The sequence below is a fragment of the Corella eumyota genome, chromosome 7 (genome assembly GCF_963082875.1).
Source record: "Corella eumyota chromosome 7, kaCorEumy4.1, whole genome shotgun sequence".
In the NCBI taxonomy this organism is placed as follows: Eukaryota; Metazoa; Chordata; class Ascidiacea; order Phlebobranchia; family Corellidae; genus Corella; species Corella eumyota.
In genome coordinates, this window is record NC_137496.1 from 12,130,199 (window position 1) to 12,150,317 (window position 20,119).

The following is a 20,119-nucleotide window of genomic DNA, read 5'->3' on the forward strand; positions in this document are numbered from 1 at the left end:
TCTTTCTAAACAGGCTGTGTGCGATGTGTTAAATGATTCATAAATAATATTTTAGTCAGTTTTTAACTACCACATTAATGTTTATGGTGGTTGTATATTTCATTCTTGATTTTTAATGTAAAAATTGGTGAATTATTTTTGTTATCAAGATGAGGATAAAAGGTTTAGTGACGTAAGATTGTGTTTACTCATCCATAAAAGCCAAGTAAGCATTGTGACGTAGTTATTCCTCATGATTTGTTTATGTTTTAAGTGAACGCGTTTCTAAAATATTTCGTTTTATTTTTGTCAAAGCAGTTTGACAACTTTTTGATCAACTTTAAAGGGGTTTAATTGAAGTTGTAAGCAAATGGTTGTTTGAAGTCAGTTTTGTAGTAGTTATTTATTTTACTTTGAACTGTTGAAACATTTTTAGGAATAGGTTTTGTCAATCTGTTGGTTGATTAACTTTAAATAAAGATTATAGTTTAATTAGTTGGGCCTTAATGTGTTAAAATTAAACAAAAACTGTGCATTTTTGTCAGTTTTAGGATTCAATTTAAAGTAGTGTCGTGTAGTTGTCAGATCACTTTATACGTCACATTAGGTCCTGAGTTCAATCTCCAGTGATCTCATGCACATCGAGGATAAAGATAAATAAAAAAGTCAATTGCAAGATAATGTGCAGTAATCAGCGTGGTTTAATTTTTTCAATTAAATAAAATTTGAGTTTAGGTTTAATTGTCAGTGTAAAGTTATTGAACTAATTCAGCAATTCTTTGTCGGTGCTTATTGCTTAAAACTAATCAGTAATTTGATAAACTTTGTTGGACAATATTATTCCAAACTTTAAACTAAACAAGGAAAGTTACTTCTAAAAAAAATCAACTGACAATAAGTAAAACAATCTTGAATTAAAACTTATTTTTAACAGGAGTGCGACAATGTATTTAAGAATTAGTTTAATTTTAATAATTCCGATTTGTTTTGGAGCTCAGCAGCAAGGAAATGATTTGGCTCCCCAACAACCAATAGTAAGTATTTTAACTTTTGGTCAATCATTTATTGTGAGTTCAATCCCCACTGCTATCATGCTGAAGCACCCTCGAGTAAGGCACTATAAACACTATGAACTCCGCTGAATCAATACCTAATCAGCAGCTTAATATCGGGCAATTATAATCTGTAATATTCTAAACTACTAAAGTCAACTTGAGACTGGGTCGGAGTAACTGATGTTACTCTATGTTTAGGTCGCGCATTTGACCATCCCACATCGAGGATAAATATATATAAAAAAACATATGTATCAGGGTCTGTCTTGCTATAAACATTGTCGACTTGATGGCCATACTTGTTTTCTAACTTTAGTAATAGTTTAATAAACAGCATTATTATTGTGTTAAAAAGTTTAAATTATTTCTAACAGGCAGTAAACCCAAACTTTGCGGTACAAGATTTAAGAAACAAACCTAATGTTCAACCCGCACAAAACCACCGAAACCCTGAACCCCATATTGTTCAAAAGCAAGCTCCTAATGTTGTTCAAAATCGAGCTCCTAATGCTCAAAACCAAGGAAATGTAAACTATCAAAACCTAAACAACCAACCAGCAGCTAACATGGTACAAGACCATGTAAACATGAATGCTAACCCTAACATTAACGCCAACCAGAACTACAACCCACAGTTAAACCATGCTAGCAATGTTAACAGTCATCTTAATGAAAATGTAAACCCAAATGGAGCTTATTTAAACCAAAACAATGGTGTACCTAACAGGCCAAAAACAGTAGGTAAGTGTAAACTATGGTAAAATGAAAAATTTAATTATTTGGTTTATAAATTACAGCTTCTTTGGTTTATAAATTACAACGTAATCAAATATAATTGGTGGAAAATTTTTAATTTGCGGCAAACGAAATCAGTCTGTTTAAAGCATGACAGAAAATTTCTATTTTTAGCTTTTTTAAATCATTAAAACTTTGTGGAAAATCATAAAAACTTAAAAACTTTGTGTTTGTGGAAACATGAATGTCATCGAGTTATTGCTGATAGATTCACCAATCAACCTGATAAAGATTGGTTTGGAGTTGCTTTGGACAAGGTTGGTTTACATTGGACTAAAACCAAGCAATACATTGTTTGTATTTAAAATCAAAGTTAATTTACAAGATACATTTAAATATGGTTTATTAACTGTGGTATAAACTTAATGTAACATAATATTATTTACACACAGAATGTTAAAGACAATTTGTCGGAGATGGAAAGCAAACTCCCAGCCGAACCTTACTTTGTTGACTTTCTACGTGAAGCCCCAGAGCCTACAGGTGAGTGTTTATAACATTTTTATCTATTGAGATGTTTATTTATTTTAGCTAATGCTTATGTGATTATTTTTAATACAACTCGTTTACTTATGGTATTGCTTTAATTTAAACTTTCTAAATACAACAAGCTTCCTTTTCCTTATTACTACATCTATCTTACAACATTTAGTAAGTCTCTGCAGTAATTTTCGGTCACATTTTGATCTCTTACTGATAACGGTATTACAATAAATGGAATAACAATAATCACATAATGGCATGACAGTGATATTATTATGACATCATAGCAATATTATAAAGGCGACACACTACTATTAATATAAAACAGGTGAGGAGTGAGATGATGCGGAGTTAGAAGCCCCAAAAATTTATGAACCGATCGAGTCATTTGATCAACTGGAGGAGAAGTTAAAGATGTACGAGGAACAATATAACGAGACCATCCGAGGATCAAAAATGGACCTTGTCTTCTTTAAGGTATTTGTGTTTGTTTGTGATGTCATAAGAATGTAAATGTAGTTGAAACAATGGGCTTTTATGATAAAATTATCTTTAGGATGCTTTGGTCCACTTGGTGAAAATATCTCGAATTATTCGCACACCACGTGGCAACTGTTTATTGGTCGGCGTTGGAGGATCGGGAAAGCAATCTCTCACCCGATTGGCTACTTATATTGCTGGCTACAAGTGTTTCCAAATTACTCTAACAAGGACTTACAATGTGGGAAATCTCATAGAAGATCTAAAGGTAAAACATTTTCAAAATCTTAAAAGTTGTGTTAGGTTATAATCTTTATTAGAAATTTGTGGTGCTTGATACATTTGTTTCTGTGTTGTAACTAAGGGTATGGTAATGCTCTTATTATGTTCTGTTTAACACTTATGTTTGCATTAGATCCTGTACCGAATAGCTGGCAAGGAAGGCAAAGGAGTTACTTTCATTTTCACTGATAATGAAATCAAGGATGAAGGTTTCCTGGAGTATATGAACAACGTCCTTGCTTCAGGAGAGGTTGGTGTCTTTATTATGTTTTTGTGATTTGAACTATGATAATAAAAACATGATATTTTTATTGTTACCTCCGCTTCAAATTAACTTGTTTGTTTTGTAATTAAAATCCTTAAATTTGTTACTAATTTGGTCTTAAAATATTAATGAACACCACAGGTTTCCAACTTGTTTGCAAGAGATGAAATCGATGAAATCACTCAAGAGCTAATCTCTGTGATGAAGGAAGAATACCCCAGGAGGCCTCCAACTAACGAGAACTTGTACGAATATTTCTTGTCTCGAGTTCGATCCAACTTACACGTTGTTCTCTGTTTCTCTCCAGTCGGGGAAAAGTTCCAGAATCGTGCTCTCAAATTTCCTGGTGAGTTATGATGTCATAATTGCTCATTAGTATATTCTTTTAATTTTAGGTGTACACTCACGAACTTTTTGTTGTAGGTTGCTAACGATAATACTTTTATTTAAATGCTAATATTACCCTGTGCAGCTCTTATTTCTGGTTGTACAATGGATTGGTTTCTAAGATGGCCTCGTGATGCTCTTATACAAGTTGCTCAATATTTTCTTTCAAGTTTCAAGATTGAATGTGAGGACAACACCTGAGAAATGTGTTGAATACTTTGATAGATACAGGAGAGCGTGTCACGTCACTCCAAAGTCTTATCTCTCCTTTCTTTCTGGCTACAAAACTATCTACAGGTTGGTAGAAATGATGAAAAAGTGTATTGGCTCTTAGTTGTGTGGAACTTGTTTAAATTAAAATAATTTAAAATCATTTTTTAATCACCTGTCTTTTTAAAACTATAATGAAGGGTAATAAATCTATAAAACAACTGACAACATTTTTTTTAATTAGGACAAAACTGGATGAGATCTCTGTCCTAGCATCCAGGATGAAGACTGGATTACTGGAGTTGGTGGAGGCGGAGAAGTCGGTCAACGAGCTTTCCAAAGAGTTGGAAGTTAAGGAAAAGTATCTCGCTGTGGCTTCCAAGGAGGCTGATCAGGTTTTTTGTTGTTGTATTGACATAGATTTGTGTTTAAAAGCTTCAAGAACTAATTGTAAATGAAAAGGGGTTGCATATTGAATATATTTTATCGATTTAACTTTTCAAATCTAACCTAATAATTGTTAAAAACTGTTTTTAATTAGGATAAAACCAATTTATATTTGCTTTATTATGTTTTTAGGTGTTGAAAATTGTGACCTCGAAGGCATCAGCTGCCGAGAAGGTTAAAGCCGAGGTTCAAAAGGTCAAGGACAAAGCTCAACATATCGTCGATACAATCGCCGTTGACAAAACAGCTGCTGAGGCAAAACTTGAAGCAGCTAGACCGGCACTAGAGGCAGCAGAGTCTGCATTACAAACCATCAAACCGGCTGATATTGCGACTGTTCGTAAACTTGGAAAACCTCCTCATTTGATCATGAGGATCATGGATTGTGTGCTGATATTATTCCAGAAGAGAGTGAACCCAACGGAACAAGATCCAGATCGACCGTGTGTGAAACCTTCGTGGGCTGAAGCGCTAAAGATGATGAACAACTCTGGTTTCCTGGGCTCCCTACTTAACTTCTCCAAGGTTTACTTTAAATACTTTATTGTAGAACTTTGATAAGGTCAATACATCCCTTTATTCATTCTTCATTATATTAAACCTGATGAACTTAATTTTAATACCACTTATAGATTTAGAGTTTAATGACTACTTATTTGACTTGTTCATTTATTAAAAATCGATTTTTAAGTGTTATATCATTTAAAACCTTTATGACATCACAGGACTCCATCACAGAAGAAATGGTAGAGCTGTTAGCTCCATATTTGGACATGGACGATTACAACTTTGATTCGGCGAAGAAAGTTTGTGGAAACGTTGCCGGACTTTGCTCGTGGACTCAAGCTATGTCCTTCTTTTATGGGATTAACAAAGAGGTTTTGCCTCTGAAGGTACGATTATTATTGGGACTATTTGATGACTAAAAACACACTTAAAATAAGTAAAAATTCAATTGTAAACTTTTAAATTGGTTAACAATAGCGATTTTTATTTTTTTACTTTCTGCTTAACCTAATCAGTTATTAATGTTTTTAATTATGATTATAAAACAAACAACTACTGTTACTTGCAGGCTAACCTCGTGGTTCAAGAAGCAAGATTACAAACAGCAATGACAGATTTAAACGAGGCCCAGGCGACATTGGATGAGAAGGAGGCAGAGTTACAAGAAGTACAAGCTCAATATGATAAAGCAATCTCACACAAACAAGAACTCATTGACGATGCAGAGGCTTGTAAGAGAAAGATGGTGAATGCAAGCGCTCTTATTGAGGGTCTAGGTGGTGAGAAGGTAAGACATTGTTGTTATTTGTATTATAACATCACAATGCAACTCCATTATGCCCTTATAGGTTCGTTGGACGGCGGCAGGGAAGACATTCCAGGCACAGATCACAAGGTTGATTGGGGATGTCCTTCTAGCAACTGGGTTTCTCTCTTACTCTGGACCTTTTAATCAGGACTTCAGGAACCTCCTTCAGACTGCCTGGAAGAAAGAGATGTCAACAAATAAGATTCCTTACTCTGATGTGAGTGTTGTAGAAGTTGTAACCTACTCTTGTTTATTTACTTTAAACAAAATTGTAATACATTCAGGACATCAACCTGATTAGTATGCTGGTTGATAATGCCACGATTGGGGATTGGAACTTGCAAGGTTTACCCAACGATGATCTTTCTGTGCAGAACGGGATCATTGTAACCAGGGCAACAAGGTCAGTAAACATTGGAAACTTCATCTTGTTTATCAATTTGTTCAAATTATATTAAATGTGATTTAAATGATGTCGTTTTCATAGGTTTGAAATTTAGTTTTGTAAACTATTTTTATTTACTTTAGATATCCTCTGTTGATTGATCCACAAGGCCAAGGAAAGATCTGGATTCGAAACAAGGAGAAATCAAATGAGCTTCAAATTACGACTTTGAATCACAAATATTTCAGAACCCATCTTGAAGATGCTCTTTCACTTGGAAGGTTCAACTTTACGTTTGTTCTTTTAAACAGTTTTGTATTTAGGTCTTTATTCTACATTGTATAAAACCAGTAAAAACTTCACTCCTATGTTTTAAGCTGAACTCTCCTTTTTTATTATTTTATTTAAACTAAAAGTTATAAGTGCAAATTTGCTATTTAGACCCCTCCTTATAGAAGATGTTGGCGAAGAATTGGACCCAGCTCTGGACAACGTTCTCGAGCAAAACTTTATTAAGTCTGGGTCAACTTTTAAGGTAAATATTGGGTTATCTGGCTACATTGTGAATATATAACATGTAATTAATGTTCAACTTAATATGTTATAGGTGAAAGTAGGAGACAAAGAAGTCGATGTAATGAAGGGATTTAAACTTTACATCACAACCAAGCTGGCCAACCCTGTTTACACGCCAGAGATATATGCAAGGACCTCGATTATCGACTTTACTGTAACCATGAAAGGATTGGAGGATCAACTACTTGGAAGAGTCATTCTTACTGAAAAACAGGTTATTTTCACATGTCTTACAATATTGTGTAATGATATAAGTTTGAGGTAAGATTTAAAATATAAGTAATAGAACATTTATTTTAATCTTTGTTGTAGGAATTAGAGTCGGAGCGAGTAGCTCTTATGGAGGAGGTGACAGCCAATAAAAGGAAGATGAAGGAGTTGGAGGACAATCTTCTCTTCAGACTGACTTCAACCGAGGGATCGCTTGTCGAAGATGAATCTCTCATCCAAGTGCTCAAGGTAAGTGTAATGTTCTCAGCGATGATGTCATGAGGAATGATGTCATCAGTGATGACGTCATTGGTAAAATTATGAAGTTATGTTGCCGTTATGTTTTACTTAATGTGAACAATCTTTCCAGATCACCAAAACGACAGCAGAGGAAGTGTCAGACAAACTGACAATTGCAGCGGACACTGAGATCAAGATCAACACGGCTCGGGAGGAGTTTAGACCAGTGGCCACCAGAGGCTCTATACTCTACTTCCTCATTGTTGAGATGAGTTTGGTCAACGTCATGTACCAGGTATGTGATGTCATAATTACACAAAGTGACAAATGTTTTTTTTATTAACGTTTTGACATCAAATTTACAGACATCTTTGAGGCAATTTCTTCAATTGTTTGACTTGGCGTTGGCACGATCGGGGAAATCCCCTATTCCGAGCAAGCGAATCATGAACATCATTGATTACCTGACATTTGATGTGTTTAAATACACGACCAGGGGCTTGTATGAAGAACACAAGTTTCTGTATGTCTTGTTGCTCACTTTAAAGGTGGCTCTCAACCTTAATCAAATCTCATACGTCGAGTTCCAATGCTTTATTAAAGGTAAGATCAAAGTATTAACATCATCATGCTTTAAATAATCGGTATTGCTCACTAGGTGGAGCCTCACTGGAGTTGAACGCGGTTGAACCCAAACCTAAGAAGTGGATTCTGGATATGACTTGGCTCAACTTGGTCCAACTCAGCAAACTCCCACAATTTTCACAAATTATCAACCAGATCAGTCGAAATGACAAGGTGAGTTTAGAACACATCAGTTCATTGAATTCAATACCTCAGTTCTAAATCATCACTACTTATTGCTTTAATTATGACATCATACAGGGATGGAAGGCTTGGTTCGATGACGAGGCTCCTGAAGAAGCCACGATCCCAGAAGGTTACAGCTCCTCCTTGGACACGTTCCGGAAGTTGCTCCTCATCAGAGCCTGGTGTCCTGACCGTGTTACTGCTCAGGTTGGTATTGGTTAAGAATTGAAATATTGGCTTCCATGTAAAATGTTTTGTGCTTAACAGGCTCGCCACTTCATCGCCTCAACTATGGGCTTGAAATATACTGAAGCTGTGTTGTTGGATTATGAGATGCTGTTGGTAGAATCAGACAAAGCTTCCCCCATGGTTTGCTTCCTTACCATGGGATCTGATCCGACCGATAACATTGAGAGACTGGGCAGAGGAAAGGGAATACGTAAGTAAGATAATATATACATCAATCAAATACAATCTAATTATATTGATTGACAGCTGTGCGAGCTTTATCGATGGGCCAAGGTCAAGAAGTTCATGCACGAAGGTTGTTGACCCAGAGTTTCCAAGATGGAGGTTGGTTGTTGTTACAAAACTGCCATCTTGGTATTCCCTACATGGAGGAACTACTTGAACAGGTATTATGACGTCATTATTGTGTGACGTATGACAGACAGCGTTATAATAACTTAATTGTGTTAATTTAGCTGCAAACAAACGAGAGCATCAACGATCAATACAGGACTTGGATCACAGCCGAAGTTCATCCTAAGTTCCCCATCAACTTGCTCCAATCCAGCATCAAGTACACCAACGAGCCTCCTCAGGGAGTTAAAGCTGGGTTGAAGAGGACATATGCTGCCATGACTCAGGTAAGGTGCTGACTCAGCATTAGTTCATACTGTTTATAGCGCCCAACTTCAAGGCGCTACAGCATGATATCACTGAGGATCGAACTCAGTCAGGACCTTATGTAGTGTAGGGAGTATTCTGACCACTACACAACGCTGCCGGTAAATCTAAATTTTAACTTTTATTAATCTAGTTATTAATTCTCTATTTGTTTGGTTACAGGAGTTTCTTGATATCTCGAACATGCCACAGTGGAAGCCAATGTTGTACAACGTGGCATTCCTCTACACCACCGTCCAGGAACGTCGCAAGTTCGGACCTCTAGGTTGGAACATCCCGTACGAGTACAACCAGGCCGACTTCACCACCAGTGTTCAATTCGTACAAAACCATCTCGATGACCTCGACATCAAGAAGGTATTTATCTTATAATGACGTCATGTGGTGACGTAATATATGACGTGTTGTTATGTTAAAGGGAGTGTCGTGGAACACAGTTCGTTACATGCTTGGAGAGATCCAGTTTGGTGGAAGGGTGACTGACGACCTGGACAAACATTTACTCAACACTTACTGCAAGGTCTGGTTTGGGGATCATATCTTCACCGACAAGTTCTGCTTCTATAAAGGTTCGTTACGTCATACTGACGTAGTGGTGATTTAGTCTTAACTTATAAATTTTAAATTTAGGTTACAATGTCCCGAAAGGAAAAACAATTCAAGAATTCCGAGATTACATCGATCATCTCCCTCTAGTGGACACTCCCGAAGTGATGGGACTTCATCCGAATGCTGACATCACTTACCAGGTACGTCATCAGCGTGACGTCAGTATAACGTAGTAATTTTACATTCAATATTTTAACTTGAAATGTTTCAGACAAATTTCTCGAACTTGGCGCTTTCTACGATTGTGAGCATCCAACCTAAGGAGTCATCAGGTGGCGCTGGAGAGACAAGAGAGAGCGTGGTGTTCCGCATGGCTGACGAGATGTTGGAGAAACTTCCCGCCAACTTCCTTCCTCATGAGGTTCGAGGGAGGTTGCAGAAGATGGGAGCCATCCAGCCGATGAACATCTTCCTCCGACAGGAACTGGATCGGATGCAAAAGGTTGGTGTTGTTATTTTTTATATTCCTTTTTTTAGAGTTCTAAGACTTTGTCGATGTGTGTAATCGAACCCAAAACCTTGGGGCTAATTAAGGGGTGAACGTCTGCTTGTTAAAGTTGATTGAGGATAAACATTGAAACTTGTTGCAGGTGATAACGATCGTACGAACGACCTTGACTGACCTGAAACTTGCGATCGACGGGACGATCATCATGAGTGAAAACTTGAGGGATGCTTTGGATCAAATGTTTGATGCCAGGATCCCTAAAGCGTGGCAGAAGGTAAACTACCTTATTTTAATTTATGCTTGGTCCAAATATTTGATGGTGATTATTTTTCGTAGATCTCCTGGGAGTGTTCGACCTTGGGTTTCTGGTTCACTGAATTACTGGAACGCCACGCTCAATTCTTCTCCTGGATCTTTGATGGTCGACCCAACCAGTTCTGGATGACCGGATTCTTCAATCCGCAGGTATTGTGACGTCATCTACTTTAATGACGTCATCTACATTGATGACGTCATTTATTCGATAACATACTGGTCATATATGACTTTGACGCCACTGACTCAGCAATTTTTTTGATGACGTAACCTTGAACAACGATTATGACGTAGGGTTTCTTGACGGCGATGAGACAGGAAGTGACGCGTGCTCACACAGCGAAAGGTTGGGCGCTGGATGGCGTTATTCTCTATAATGAAGTCACAAAGATGATGAAGGAAGACATCACTGGCCCTCCTCCAGCAGATATAGGTGACGTCATAGATTACTTTGGTGACATCATATTTAACTATTACATTAGTAACGTCATATTTATCTATTACTTTAATGACGTCATATTTATCTATTAAATTAGTGGCTTCATATTTATCTATTACTTTAATGACGTCATATTTATTTATTACATTAGTGACGTCATATTAGTTAGTTTAGCAATTTTTTTTTTAGGAATTTCTGACGTTATAACAAAGGTCAGACAATTATTTTCTAACTATATATTGGTTACTTAATGACGTAATTATGACGTCACAGGTGGAGTGTACGTGTACGGATTGTTCCTGGATGGAGCGGGATGGGATCGGAGGAACGTGAAGTTGGTGGAACCTCCTCCTAAAGTCCTCTTCACATCGATGCCAGTGGTTCACGTATACGCGATCAACACGAGCACGAGCAACCCGGTGAAAACAAATTTGTTCTCGTGCCCGGTCTACAAGAAGCCGAGAAGAACCGATCTGACGTATGTGTTCCCTCTCTTGTTGAGGACCACTCAACCCCCTGAACATTGGACGCTCAGGGGGGTCGCTATCCTTTGCGACACCAAGTAGAAGTGTGTCAACGGTGTCAGAATGTGTCAAAGTGTTGCCACCTTTTGGCGAAATTGTGTTGCATTGTAGTTGTGTTTAAATTGAATAAATTTTGTAGTTTTAGTAGTGTGTGTATGTGGTTATATTTGTGTGTGCCATGGTTGACACAACTGTGTGAATGTGTGTGAACATGTGTGCCAGTAGAAGTGTTTTTATTTTAAGTTTGTTTTATTTTGATATTAAGTGAAGTCGTTATTACTTGTGTATTTGATGAGTGGTTTGCAGTTTTCAGTAATTAATAAAATTAGATATTTTAAAACATTGTTCAATTTAGGTTCGTCTGAATCTTAGGTCATTGAGGATAATACAATTTATAAAATTAAGAAAATAAAAACATCTATGGCTGCAAAATTATAAATAACATTTTTAACGTTAATTTTCTTACCCTGCCTTTTTTCTTGCCATGTGAAATCGCTATAGTAAACTTCTATTTTATTAACCCTGTGTTTTTCTTGCCCTGCGCTTGATACGCTACATTTAACTTGTTTACTTTTTGGTTGAGAACAATAAATACAACCTGACAACGACGATGTTATTCACAAATGTTTGAAAGGGTTGAATTAGTACAATACATTTGACGCTATGTCAGAAACTTCTAGAACGCACATAGTTGTAATAAATAAGCAACAAAAATGTTTTTTTTTTAACTTGTATTAATTAGGCCTAATAATTAGCAATAAAATTGGAAATCGTAGTCAGATGATTTGGTTTCCTTTACTTCAACATTTTTAAGACGTTCTGTGTGCTAATTCTTTATTAAATTTACAGAATTTAATATCACATGTTATAATGTATTGGGGTTGTCCCTGTAAATTACTAACTTGTTTGTTCAGTACACAATAGATCTTGTGACTCTCGACAGCAATATTTGCTACCAGAGTTTATTGTATTTGTGAAAAGTTTAAGTTAAGTTTCTTAATATTGGAAGAAGGGAGATTTTTATAATTCAGATATCTTTAAATTTTAAAAATATTTAAGTTAATTAATTCGTATGCCGAAAGTGAATATTTTATGCAATGGAGTTTAAAGAAAGGGAAAATAAACTTGCTGCTGAGTTAAAAAAACTTTGTGTAGAAACACAAGGTGGAAAGTGGAAGGAAAATGAACCACAAGAATCAGCAATAATTCTCCACAAAATGGGGTTGCTTTATAAGGAGAAAAGTCCTGATAAATTAAGCTTGATAAGAAGTTGTGCACTTTTAAATTCAGCTATAGTGAGAAATCCTTTAAAAGTTGAAAAAATTAAGAAAGATCTGGATAATCTTTGCTCACATTTGCTTAAAATATCAAAAGCAGATCAATCTTTAGCAAGTTTAAGAAATATTTCTGCAAAAGTTGCTGAAAAAATTAAAAAACTGAGAGAAAATACTGAAAATAAATTATCACAGTTAGAACATATTCCTTATGAAATATCAGAAGCAAAATTAAAACAACTAGAATATAATAAAATACAAACAGTTTGTGCTATACAAGATGATATAGCCAGCCAATACACTTCTATCATGCAATTTATAGCTGAAAAGTGTGAAGGAATTATAGGAAAACCTCCATGTAAATTTGCCATAGCTGGAATGGGGTCTCTTGCACGAAGAGAAATAACTCCTTACTCTGATTTTGAGCACATTATTTTGCTGGATGATAACAAGAAAGTGGATAACACCACTCTGGAATATTTTAGATGGTTTTCTGTCATTTTTCATTGTGTTCTTATAAATTTACAAGAAACTATTATTCCATGTGTTGCAATTCCATCCTTAAATGATTATTACAATAAAAGTGGAATTGATTGGTTTTTTGATGGTTTTACAAAACGAGGAATTTCTTTTGATGGAATGATGCCATATGCTTGTATTTTTCCACTAGGAAGACAAGAAGGTACCACGAACAAGCCATGGTCAACAGAACTAATTCAACCTGTCAGTAAAATGATTAAGTATCTTGACTCTGATGTGGATTTAAAGAATGGTTTTCACTTAGCTGATGTGTTAAAACGAACATGTTTTGTTTATGGAGATGAAGAAATTTACAACCAATATTGTAATCTGGTTAAACAAAAACTTGAAACAAAAAATTATTTCAAAACCAAATTAGTTTTAATTCAAGAGTTCAAAAAAATAGATTTTATGTCAAAAGTTGGTCCATTGAGCATGAACAACCAAGAGTTTAAGATAAAACAAGCTTTGTATAGAACTTTACTCATATTTTTAACAATTATTTGTGATTATCACAACTTTCTTACCACTGGATTTAAAGCAATAAATGAGTTAGAAAATTGGGAAATAATTGATTCAAGGAGTTCCCATCATCTTAAGTATGCTCTGTCTGTTGCTTGTGAAGTTAGACTAAAAATATATGGAAAAAAACAAGGCCAAGATGATTATATTGATAAAGGGAAAACTTTCCGAGGTTTAAATGATTTTAACCCAGCTCAAATTTTAATTACAACTGTTGGAGCAGCAAGTCTTGTTCGATATTTTGAAATTTTACTAAATTTACCAGCACAAATTCAAGTAAAACAGGCAAAGAAAGAGTTTTTAAATAAAATCAACATTTCAGATCATCAATCTTCAAGTTTAGAATATTGGATGAGTTTACAAATTTTACATCAGAGCAAACAAATTATATCAGAATGGAAGAAAAAAAAATCTTTGAACTGGTTAAAAAATGACAACCACGGACTTGAAATTAAAGCTTTCGTTTGTAATGCTTATTTTGAGAAAAAGAACTTTAAAGTTGCATTAAAGTTGCTTGAACAAATAAAACCTCATCTTCAACCTGGACATAAGTTATATGTTAATTGTTTACAACTAACAATAGAATGTCTCTTTGCATTAAAAGAATTTGAGCAAATAGAAACAATATCTCAATCATTTCTCCAACGATTCCCAATACCAAACCAGGATATCAGATTACAGCTTATAATACTTGATAAATGTGCTCTATCACAACTTAAACTTAACAAGCCAAAAGTTGCACTTTTAACTTTTTTACAACATTTTAAAATCGATGGAAACACACTTCTAAATTGGCCCTATGCAATATCAGATATTTATCGAGGTATGGGAGGATGTTATTGGAGTCTTGGTAAATATGAACAAGCAATATTTCAATACAACAAAGCACAAACTTTACTAAACAAACTAACAGTTAAACCAACAATAATACAATATGATATTTATAATGGTTTACACTTATGCTACAAAGCATTGGGTAAACAAGACGAAGCTTTAAAGTATAGCAAACTAGCTAACGAAACATACCAACAATTTAGTAAAACTGAAAAACAGAATTGCCATGTAGTTGTTCCAAATGAGGGGAAAAAGCTAAAAACAACTGAATCACAAAAGAGTGAAATTGGAATTGCTGAAAACGTATTCGAAGATAAACTAGATGTAAGTTTAATAACATTATATGTTGTTATTTAAGGAAGCTACCTTAAAGTGTCTTGATGTTTACCATTTTATTAATTTTTATAAACCTTAGTAAAATATATTTTGTCAGTAATCCTGTTTAATATCTACCATGACATCTACCCTTGCTTTTTATTGAATCTACATTAAACAACATTTTAATAACTTTGTACTTCATCTGTAGATCAAAGTATATGACAACGTATTTTTATCTTATACAAGGACTCAGATCCATGATTCAGATTTAGATAGTGGATATGAGAGTGTAAGTAAAATGATTTTTAAAACAATTTAATGTGATTTTTGTGTTGGTTAAACTTTTACTAGATTAATTTATATTTAAAAAATTGAAAACATAGTAATAAAAGTAATTACATAACAAACTTTGTAAACTAATTTGATTTCTTAACCATATAGTCTTTGTTTTGTTAAAGAAAGGAGAATTACCATGGGAAGAACTGGAAGATGAACCAAAGAATAATTTGGGTTGGTTTGGTCAATATTAACTTTAGTTTTCAGATATAAAAAAATGACTTGACCTTGCAAAGATGTAGTTAATTTCTTTTTTAACCCATTTTTTGTTAATTCTGTTTTTAACTCAAATTATTCCAACCCATTTTTTTTATTACATTCAATCAAATTGTATATAATATTGTTATAAAGACACTGCAAGCAAGGTGATTGGTGTAAAAGGAGGCAGAGTTGAAGCATCAGGATGTTACATTGATATTCCTGAAGGTGCACTTGATGAGGATGTTCAACTTACTGTGCATGTAGTTCATTGTAATGATTTTACTCTTCCCACCAAGGTATCGCTTTTACAAAATATATTTATTTTTATATTGAGTTTATTATTGTTTGTTTGTTTAAATACCATGACATTTGTTTAGGAAAATGCAAAATATTTGTTGACCCCACAATTTGCATGCTTGCCACATGGATTAAAGTTTAAGGTCCCAGTTACTCTGTCTCTTTCCACCCCATTTTACTCAACCTCTGGAACCTGTGTTGTTACGGTAATTTATTTATTTGGGTGTTTTCAATATTTATAATAACATATGTACTAAAGTAATTTTCCAATATGCTACTCGTAACTATTTCTTTATTATCATGTTTATTATTTTAGCCTCAAGTAAGTGAAGATGGAATAGTTTGGAGAGATCTTGCCGAAGTTATTTTAGGAGATTCTCGGTCAATTCAGTTTCAAGTTGATCATTTATCTTGGTAACTATTAAAAATATGTTATTTAACAAAACTATATCTGTTATACAATTTTTTGTGTAAACTTGTAATTTTTAATGTTTAAGGTTCGAGGTCGTAAAATCTTGGATCAATGGATTGAGTCAATATTTCGCAAATCCAGAAAAAAAACAAATATTTGAATGTTACCATGAACCACTAAAATTGAATTTAAATTTGTTTGTTATGGACAGAGAAAAAGTGATGACACCTAATGGAAATCTTGTTTTTTTTGTACATGTCCCAGTAAGGTAAACCTTTTAACAAAATTTAAAACTTAACATATATTTGAATTCTGCATCTTTGTATTTAGACAAAAGGACGAAGTGTTGTTTGAAATTTCTCATGAAGATTATGAATCTTTCTCGAAAACCTATGAAAGTACAGATTGTCACTCTGGTGTAATCACAGCAAAGCCGAAACCAGGATTTGAAAATAAAAATCCATCGGGAGAAATATTTACTTATTCGGCCACAAATCTGACAACTCAAAAAGTTAAAAAAAGCGAATTTGAATTTCCTCAAATCCCAAATCGACCAGGTTGGTATCCCACTTTGCATAAAGATTACAAATGAATTTCCTAAAAATAATATTTTTTTTAATATTTGCTTGTTGCACAACCAATGAAATGAATTTTTTTTTTCAGCTTTAACATTTAAGGAAAACCAGCCAGAAAACTCGAATTCTGAGCCTAAAAAAGAGCCTGGAAAAGAAGCTCAAGCTCGAGGTTCTAAGGAACAGATCAGCGATGTAGAAGTTAAAGTAAATTTAAAAATAAACTTTTATTAATGTTTAAAACTGTTCTGCTAATGAAAATTGGGCTGTGTACAGATCCAAATACAGGCTTGCTAATTGAAATATATATTTTCGAAGATTTTAAAGATAATAACTTAATGTTTAGGATGAAAGTCTTCCATCTACTTTAACTGAACATTCTTCAAATACTCATAAACCTGATAAAGGTCAGTTTTGTGTTTAAACCATCTCCTTATTTTTTAAAGTTTTTTTTTATTTTTTTTCATTTTAATTTTTCGCGCATTGATAAAAGTAAATAATAATTACGATATACAATTAATATTACAACAATGCGACGGGAAAAAATGACAAAATCAATTTAAAGATTTAAAACATGCCAAAAATATTAATGTTTACATAAAAATTTTAAGTATGTTATGGCATTTTAACAATACATGACTTACAAAAAAAATTTATGCCAACTCATAATTTTCTATAATAGTAATTAAAACATATTTGTTTAACATGCCTGTTTATACGGATTTATTTACTACCTTATTAAATGGTTGTTTAGAAAATTTTGGACCAAATTTTCAGTTAAATATTGGAGACAACGCTATAATTCACCTTACTGGTAAATTTTAAAAGTTTTTTTGTAATTTAGTAATAAGTATACTTTTTTATTAAAATTGTTTTTGTATTATTATGGTAAAATGTTACCGATTAACTTTTATGTAATTTTATTGTAGATGTCAAAATGAAAGATTGCACGTTGGACGGTTGTGACGTATTGATCAAAGAAAATAAAAAAGTGAATATGCTTCCTGGTTCTGATAGCAGCGAGGTGAAACAAATATTGAACTAAAAAAATTGATTTTGTTGATTTTGTAAACTTAAATTTTTATTTTCAGTTAAATTGTGTAAATTTATTAAATACTTACATTTAATACACTTGATAATACTTAGTGATTGCCAAATATAATGCAAAAACAGAAACATTGAAAATGTTTAAAAAGCATGTAGGCGCTATTATTATACAAGTTAGCATAAACCCAGCTTCTAGTAATCAGTTTATTTAAAACTGGACTTTATTCTACCTGCTAATAAATTACTGTGTATAGCTGTAAAAAATACTTGTTAATTATTTTATATAATTTTAGTTCACAAAAATTTTTAACGTTTTAAAGCCAAATTTTCAATATTTAGGTTGAAAGTTTTCCATCTACTTCCGATGGATCCCCTCAAACCTCTCATAAATCTCCTCAAGGTATGTTTTGTGTTTAAAGCTTTGTGTTTTTTAAGTGAGTTATCTCAATCAAGTAGTCCCTTGAGAATATAAATATACTGTTTTAAGCTTCAACATCTGAAGAAGTCCAACCACAAAACTTGAAACCTGGAAAACTGAACCTGGAAAAGAAGCTCAAGCTCGAGGTTCTAAGGAACAGATCAGCGATGTGAAAGTCAAAGTAAATTTAAAAATAAACTTTAATGTTTATTAATGTTTAAAACTGTTCTCTAAAGAATCTGCTAATGAAAATCGGGCTGTGTACAGATGCAAATACATGCTTGCTAATTGAAATATATATTTTCAAAGATTTTAAAGAAAATAACTTAATGTTTAGGATGAAAATCTTCCATTTACTTCGACTGATTCTTCAAATACTCATAAACCTGTTAAAGGTGAGTTTTGTGTTTAAACCATCTCCATATTTTTGTTTTAAAAGATGCTTGTGCTTAACCGGCAGCGTGGTGTAGTGGTAAGAACACTTGCTACACCACACATGAAGTCGTGAGTTCAATCCCCACTGATTTCATGCTGTAATTGTTATGAACTTCTGCTAAGCCAGCACTTAATCAGCAGCATAATTATGAGGCAATTATAACCTATATATTATCCCAAACAGCCACAGGCAACTCGAGACTGGGTCGGAGTAACTGATGTTGCTTTTTGTTCATTCGACTTTCCCACATCGAGAATAAAAATATAAACAAAAAAAATGAAAAACAAATTCTACTTAAGCCCACTAAATAAATTGAATTTTATAAAAGTAATTAAAACATATTTGTACAAAATTTATATGTATATTAACTAATTTACTTTATTTATATTGGTTGTTTAGAGTTTCCAAATCAAATTATCCAGAATTTTTTTTACAATTCTGGGGACAATCCTACTTATGGATCAACAGCTAATGGTAGGTTTAAATATTTTTATGTAAATTTGGTTTTATGTAAATGTATGATTAATTAAATAACCTAAGTCTGTAAAAAAATACATAATTGCTTATTAAGTTTTTTTTGTTGTAGCTCATGATTTTAAAGGCAGCAAGTTTGACAAATGTAATATGTTGACCGACAGAGTTCAAGAATTAGATATTCTTGAAGGATCCAACACCAGCGAAGTTAAAAAACTATTAGAATAAAAAACATTTTTGTATATAAAGTTAAATTTGAAAGTTGTGTTATCAAGCACTTTGCCTTTATGCACTTTTTATATAGTAAAATTCCATAAAAAATACACAATTAAACTTGGTCCAAAAAACTGTAAGATATATAAAAAATCAAGTGTCAATATTGGCGGTATGGTAAAGCATAGTTGGCTTTACAACATGGAGTTGTGGTTTCTATTCCCTACAGTTTAAACCTTATTGATTACTAACTAGTTGCTCACTAACAGTGCTTGCATCTGCAGATAAACAATAGTATGCAAAGATTCGCTTTTTACGTTTATGATTAGCCTCGCCTTCGAACCGCCAAATTTAATGCCCGTACATAAGGATAATATTTTGTTTTTGTAAATAGAGAAAACAGGTCTAGTTGTACCAGTCATAGAGATACTAATATATACACTAGAGTGGGCTTCGCATCCATTTTGTGTCGCAAATTGAAGACCGATTTGCCATACTCGCCAGAGTTGCCAAAGCAAAATTTAAACTTTTAGATTGTTTTTAGGAAACTAAAATAAACATTTTTTTACGTTTAATTTAATCTATTTAAATCATTGATCAATAAAAAAATGTTATCTTTTTATTAAAAAGCGAATTTTCTTGATTTTTTATCATTTTAAAGTGGTCTTGCAAACCTGTGCCATAGAGGTTGACTGTTTAATAACTATTTGTAAGAATCGAAGTGTTTTACTTGTATAGTGCTATTTTATACATTTTTTTGGAATTTTTGTATTAACTTTGCTAGATAATTTTTAAATTTTAAAATAAAAATAATAAGTAAATTGTTCAAAAATTGCAAATGGCAACTCTGGCCAGTATGGCAAATCGGGCTTTAATTTGCGACAATTTGCAGTGAACAACTGCCTAGCAACACCTACTCTAGTGTATATATTAGTATCTCTATCGTACCAGTGGCATCTTTCTAAACAGGCTGTGTGCGATGTGTTAAATGATTCATAAATAATATTTTAGTCAGTTTAACTACCACATTAATGTTTATGGTGTTTGTATATTTCTTTCTTGTTTTTTAATGTAAAAATTGGT

The 20,119-nt window shown here is 33.5% G+C and overlaps 1 protein-coding gene, 1 long non-coding RNA gene and 1 pseudogene across 4 annotated transcripts; 2 read left to right on the forward strand and 1 right to left on the reverse strand.

Moving 5' to 3' along the window:
* The first annotated feature begins 1,998 nt into the window (after positions 1-1,998).
* LOC145759044 (dynein axonemal heavy chain 8-like) lies at positions 1,999-11,737 on the forward strand (annotated as a pseudogene). Its single transcript, XR_014286507.1, has 32 exons — positions 1,999-2,086; positions 2,222-2,312; positions 2,641-2,789; positions 2,869-3,060; positions 3,208-3,324; positions 3,481-3,685; positions 3,812-4,023; positions 4,181-4,331; positions 4,516-4,908; positions 5,109-5,276; positions 5,459-5,677; positions 5,739-5,915; positions 5,983-6,101; positions 6,227-6,364; positions 6,525-6,618; positions 6,691-6,873; positions 6,972-7,118; positions 7,240-7,404; positions 7,475-7,712; positions 7,768-7,907; positions 7,995-8,126; positions 8,187-8,358; positions 8,415-8,554; positions 8,624-8,788; positions 8,991-9,185; positions 9,247-9,397; positions 9,459-9,577; positions 9,649-9,879; positions 10,028-10,159; positions 10,222-10,350; positions 10,495-10,633; positions 10,913-11,737. The product of XR_014286507.1 is annotated as a dynein axonemal heavy chain 8-like (transcript).
* A 165-nt stretch (positions 11,738-11,902) lies between these two features.
* LOC145759045 (uncharacterized) lies at positions 11,903-18,823 on the forward strand. Of its 2 annotated transcripts, XM_082572775.1 has the most exons (16): positions 11,903-14,636; positions 14,839-14,919; positions 15,089-15,140; positions 15,318-15,463; positions 15,545-15,670; positions 15,781-15,878; positions 15,962-16,144; positions 16,207-16,433; positions 16,540-16,655; positions 16,795-16,855; positions 17,203-17,262; positions 17,378-17,472; positions 17,835-17,895; positions 17,983-18,094; positions 18,251-18,308; positions 18,749-18,823. In XM_082572775.1, the coding sequence occupies exons 1-14, from the start codon at positions 12,261-12,263 to the stop codon at positions 18,084-18,086; spliced, it is 3,786 nt and encodes a 1,261-aa protein (XP_082428901.1). In that variant the 5' UTR covers positions 11,903-12,260; the 3' UTR covers positions 18,087-18,094; positions 18,251-18,308; positions 18,749-18,823. The 2 variants fall into 2 exon arrangements, with proteins under 2 accessions (XP_082428901.1, XP_082428902.1); XM_082572776.1 differs by lacking the exons at positions 16,540-16,655; positions 16,795-16,855; positions 17,203-17,262; ... (3 more) ...; positions 18,251-18,308; positions 18,749-18,823 and having other exon boundaries at positions 15,962-16,139; positions 16,207-16,361.
* LOC145759048 (uncharacterized) lies at positions 17,241-18,886 on the reverse strand. The gene is made up of 3 exons (XR_014286508.1): positions 18,727-18,886; positions 17,570-18,299; positions 17,241-17,489 (listed from the first exon to the last, which is right to left on the reverse strand). It is a non-coding gene; the product is annotated as an uncharacterized LOC145759048 (long non-coding RNA).
* Positions 18,887-20,119: the final 1,233 nt, after the last annotated feature.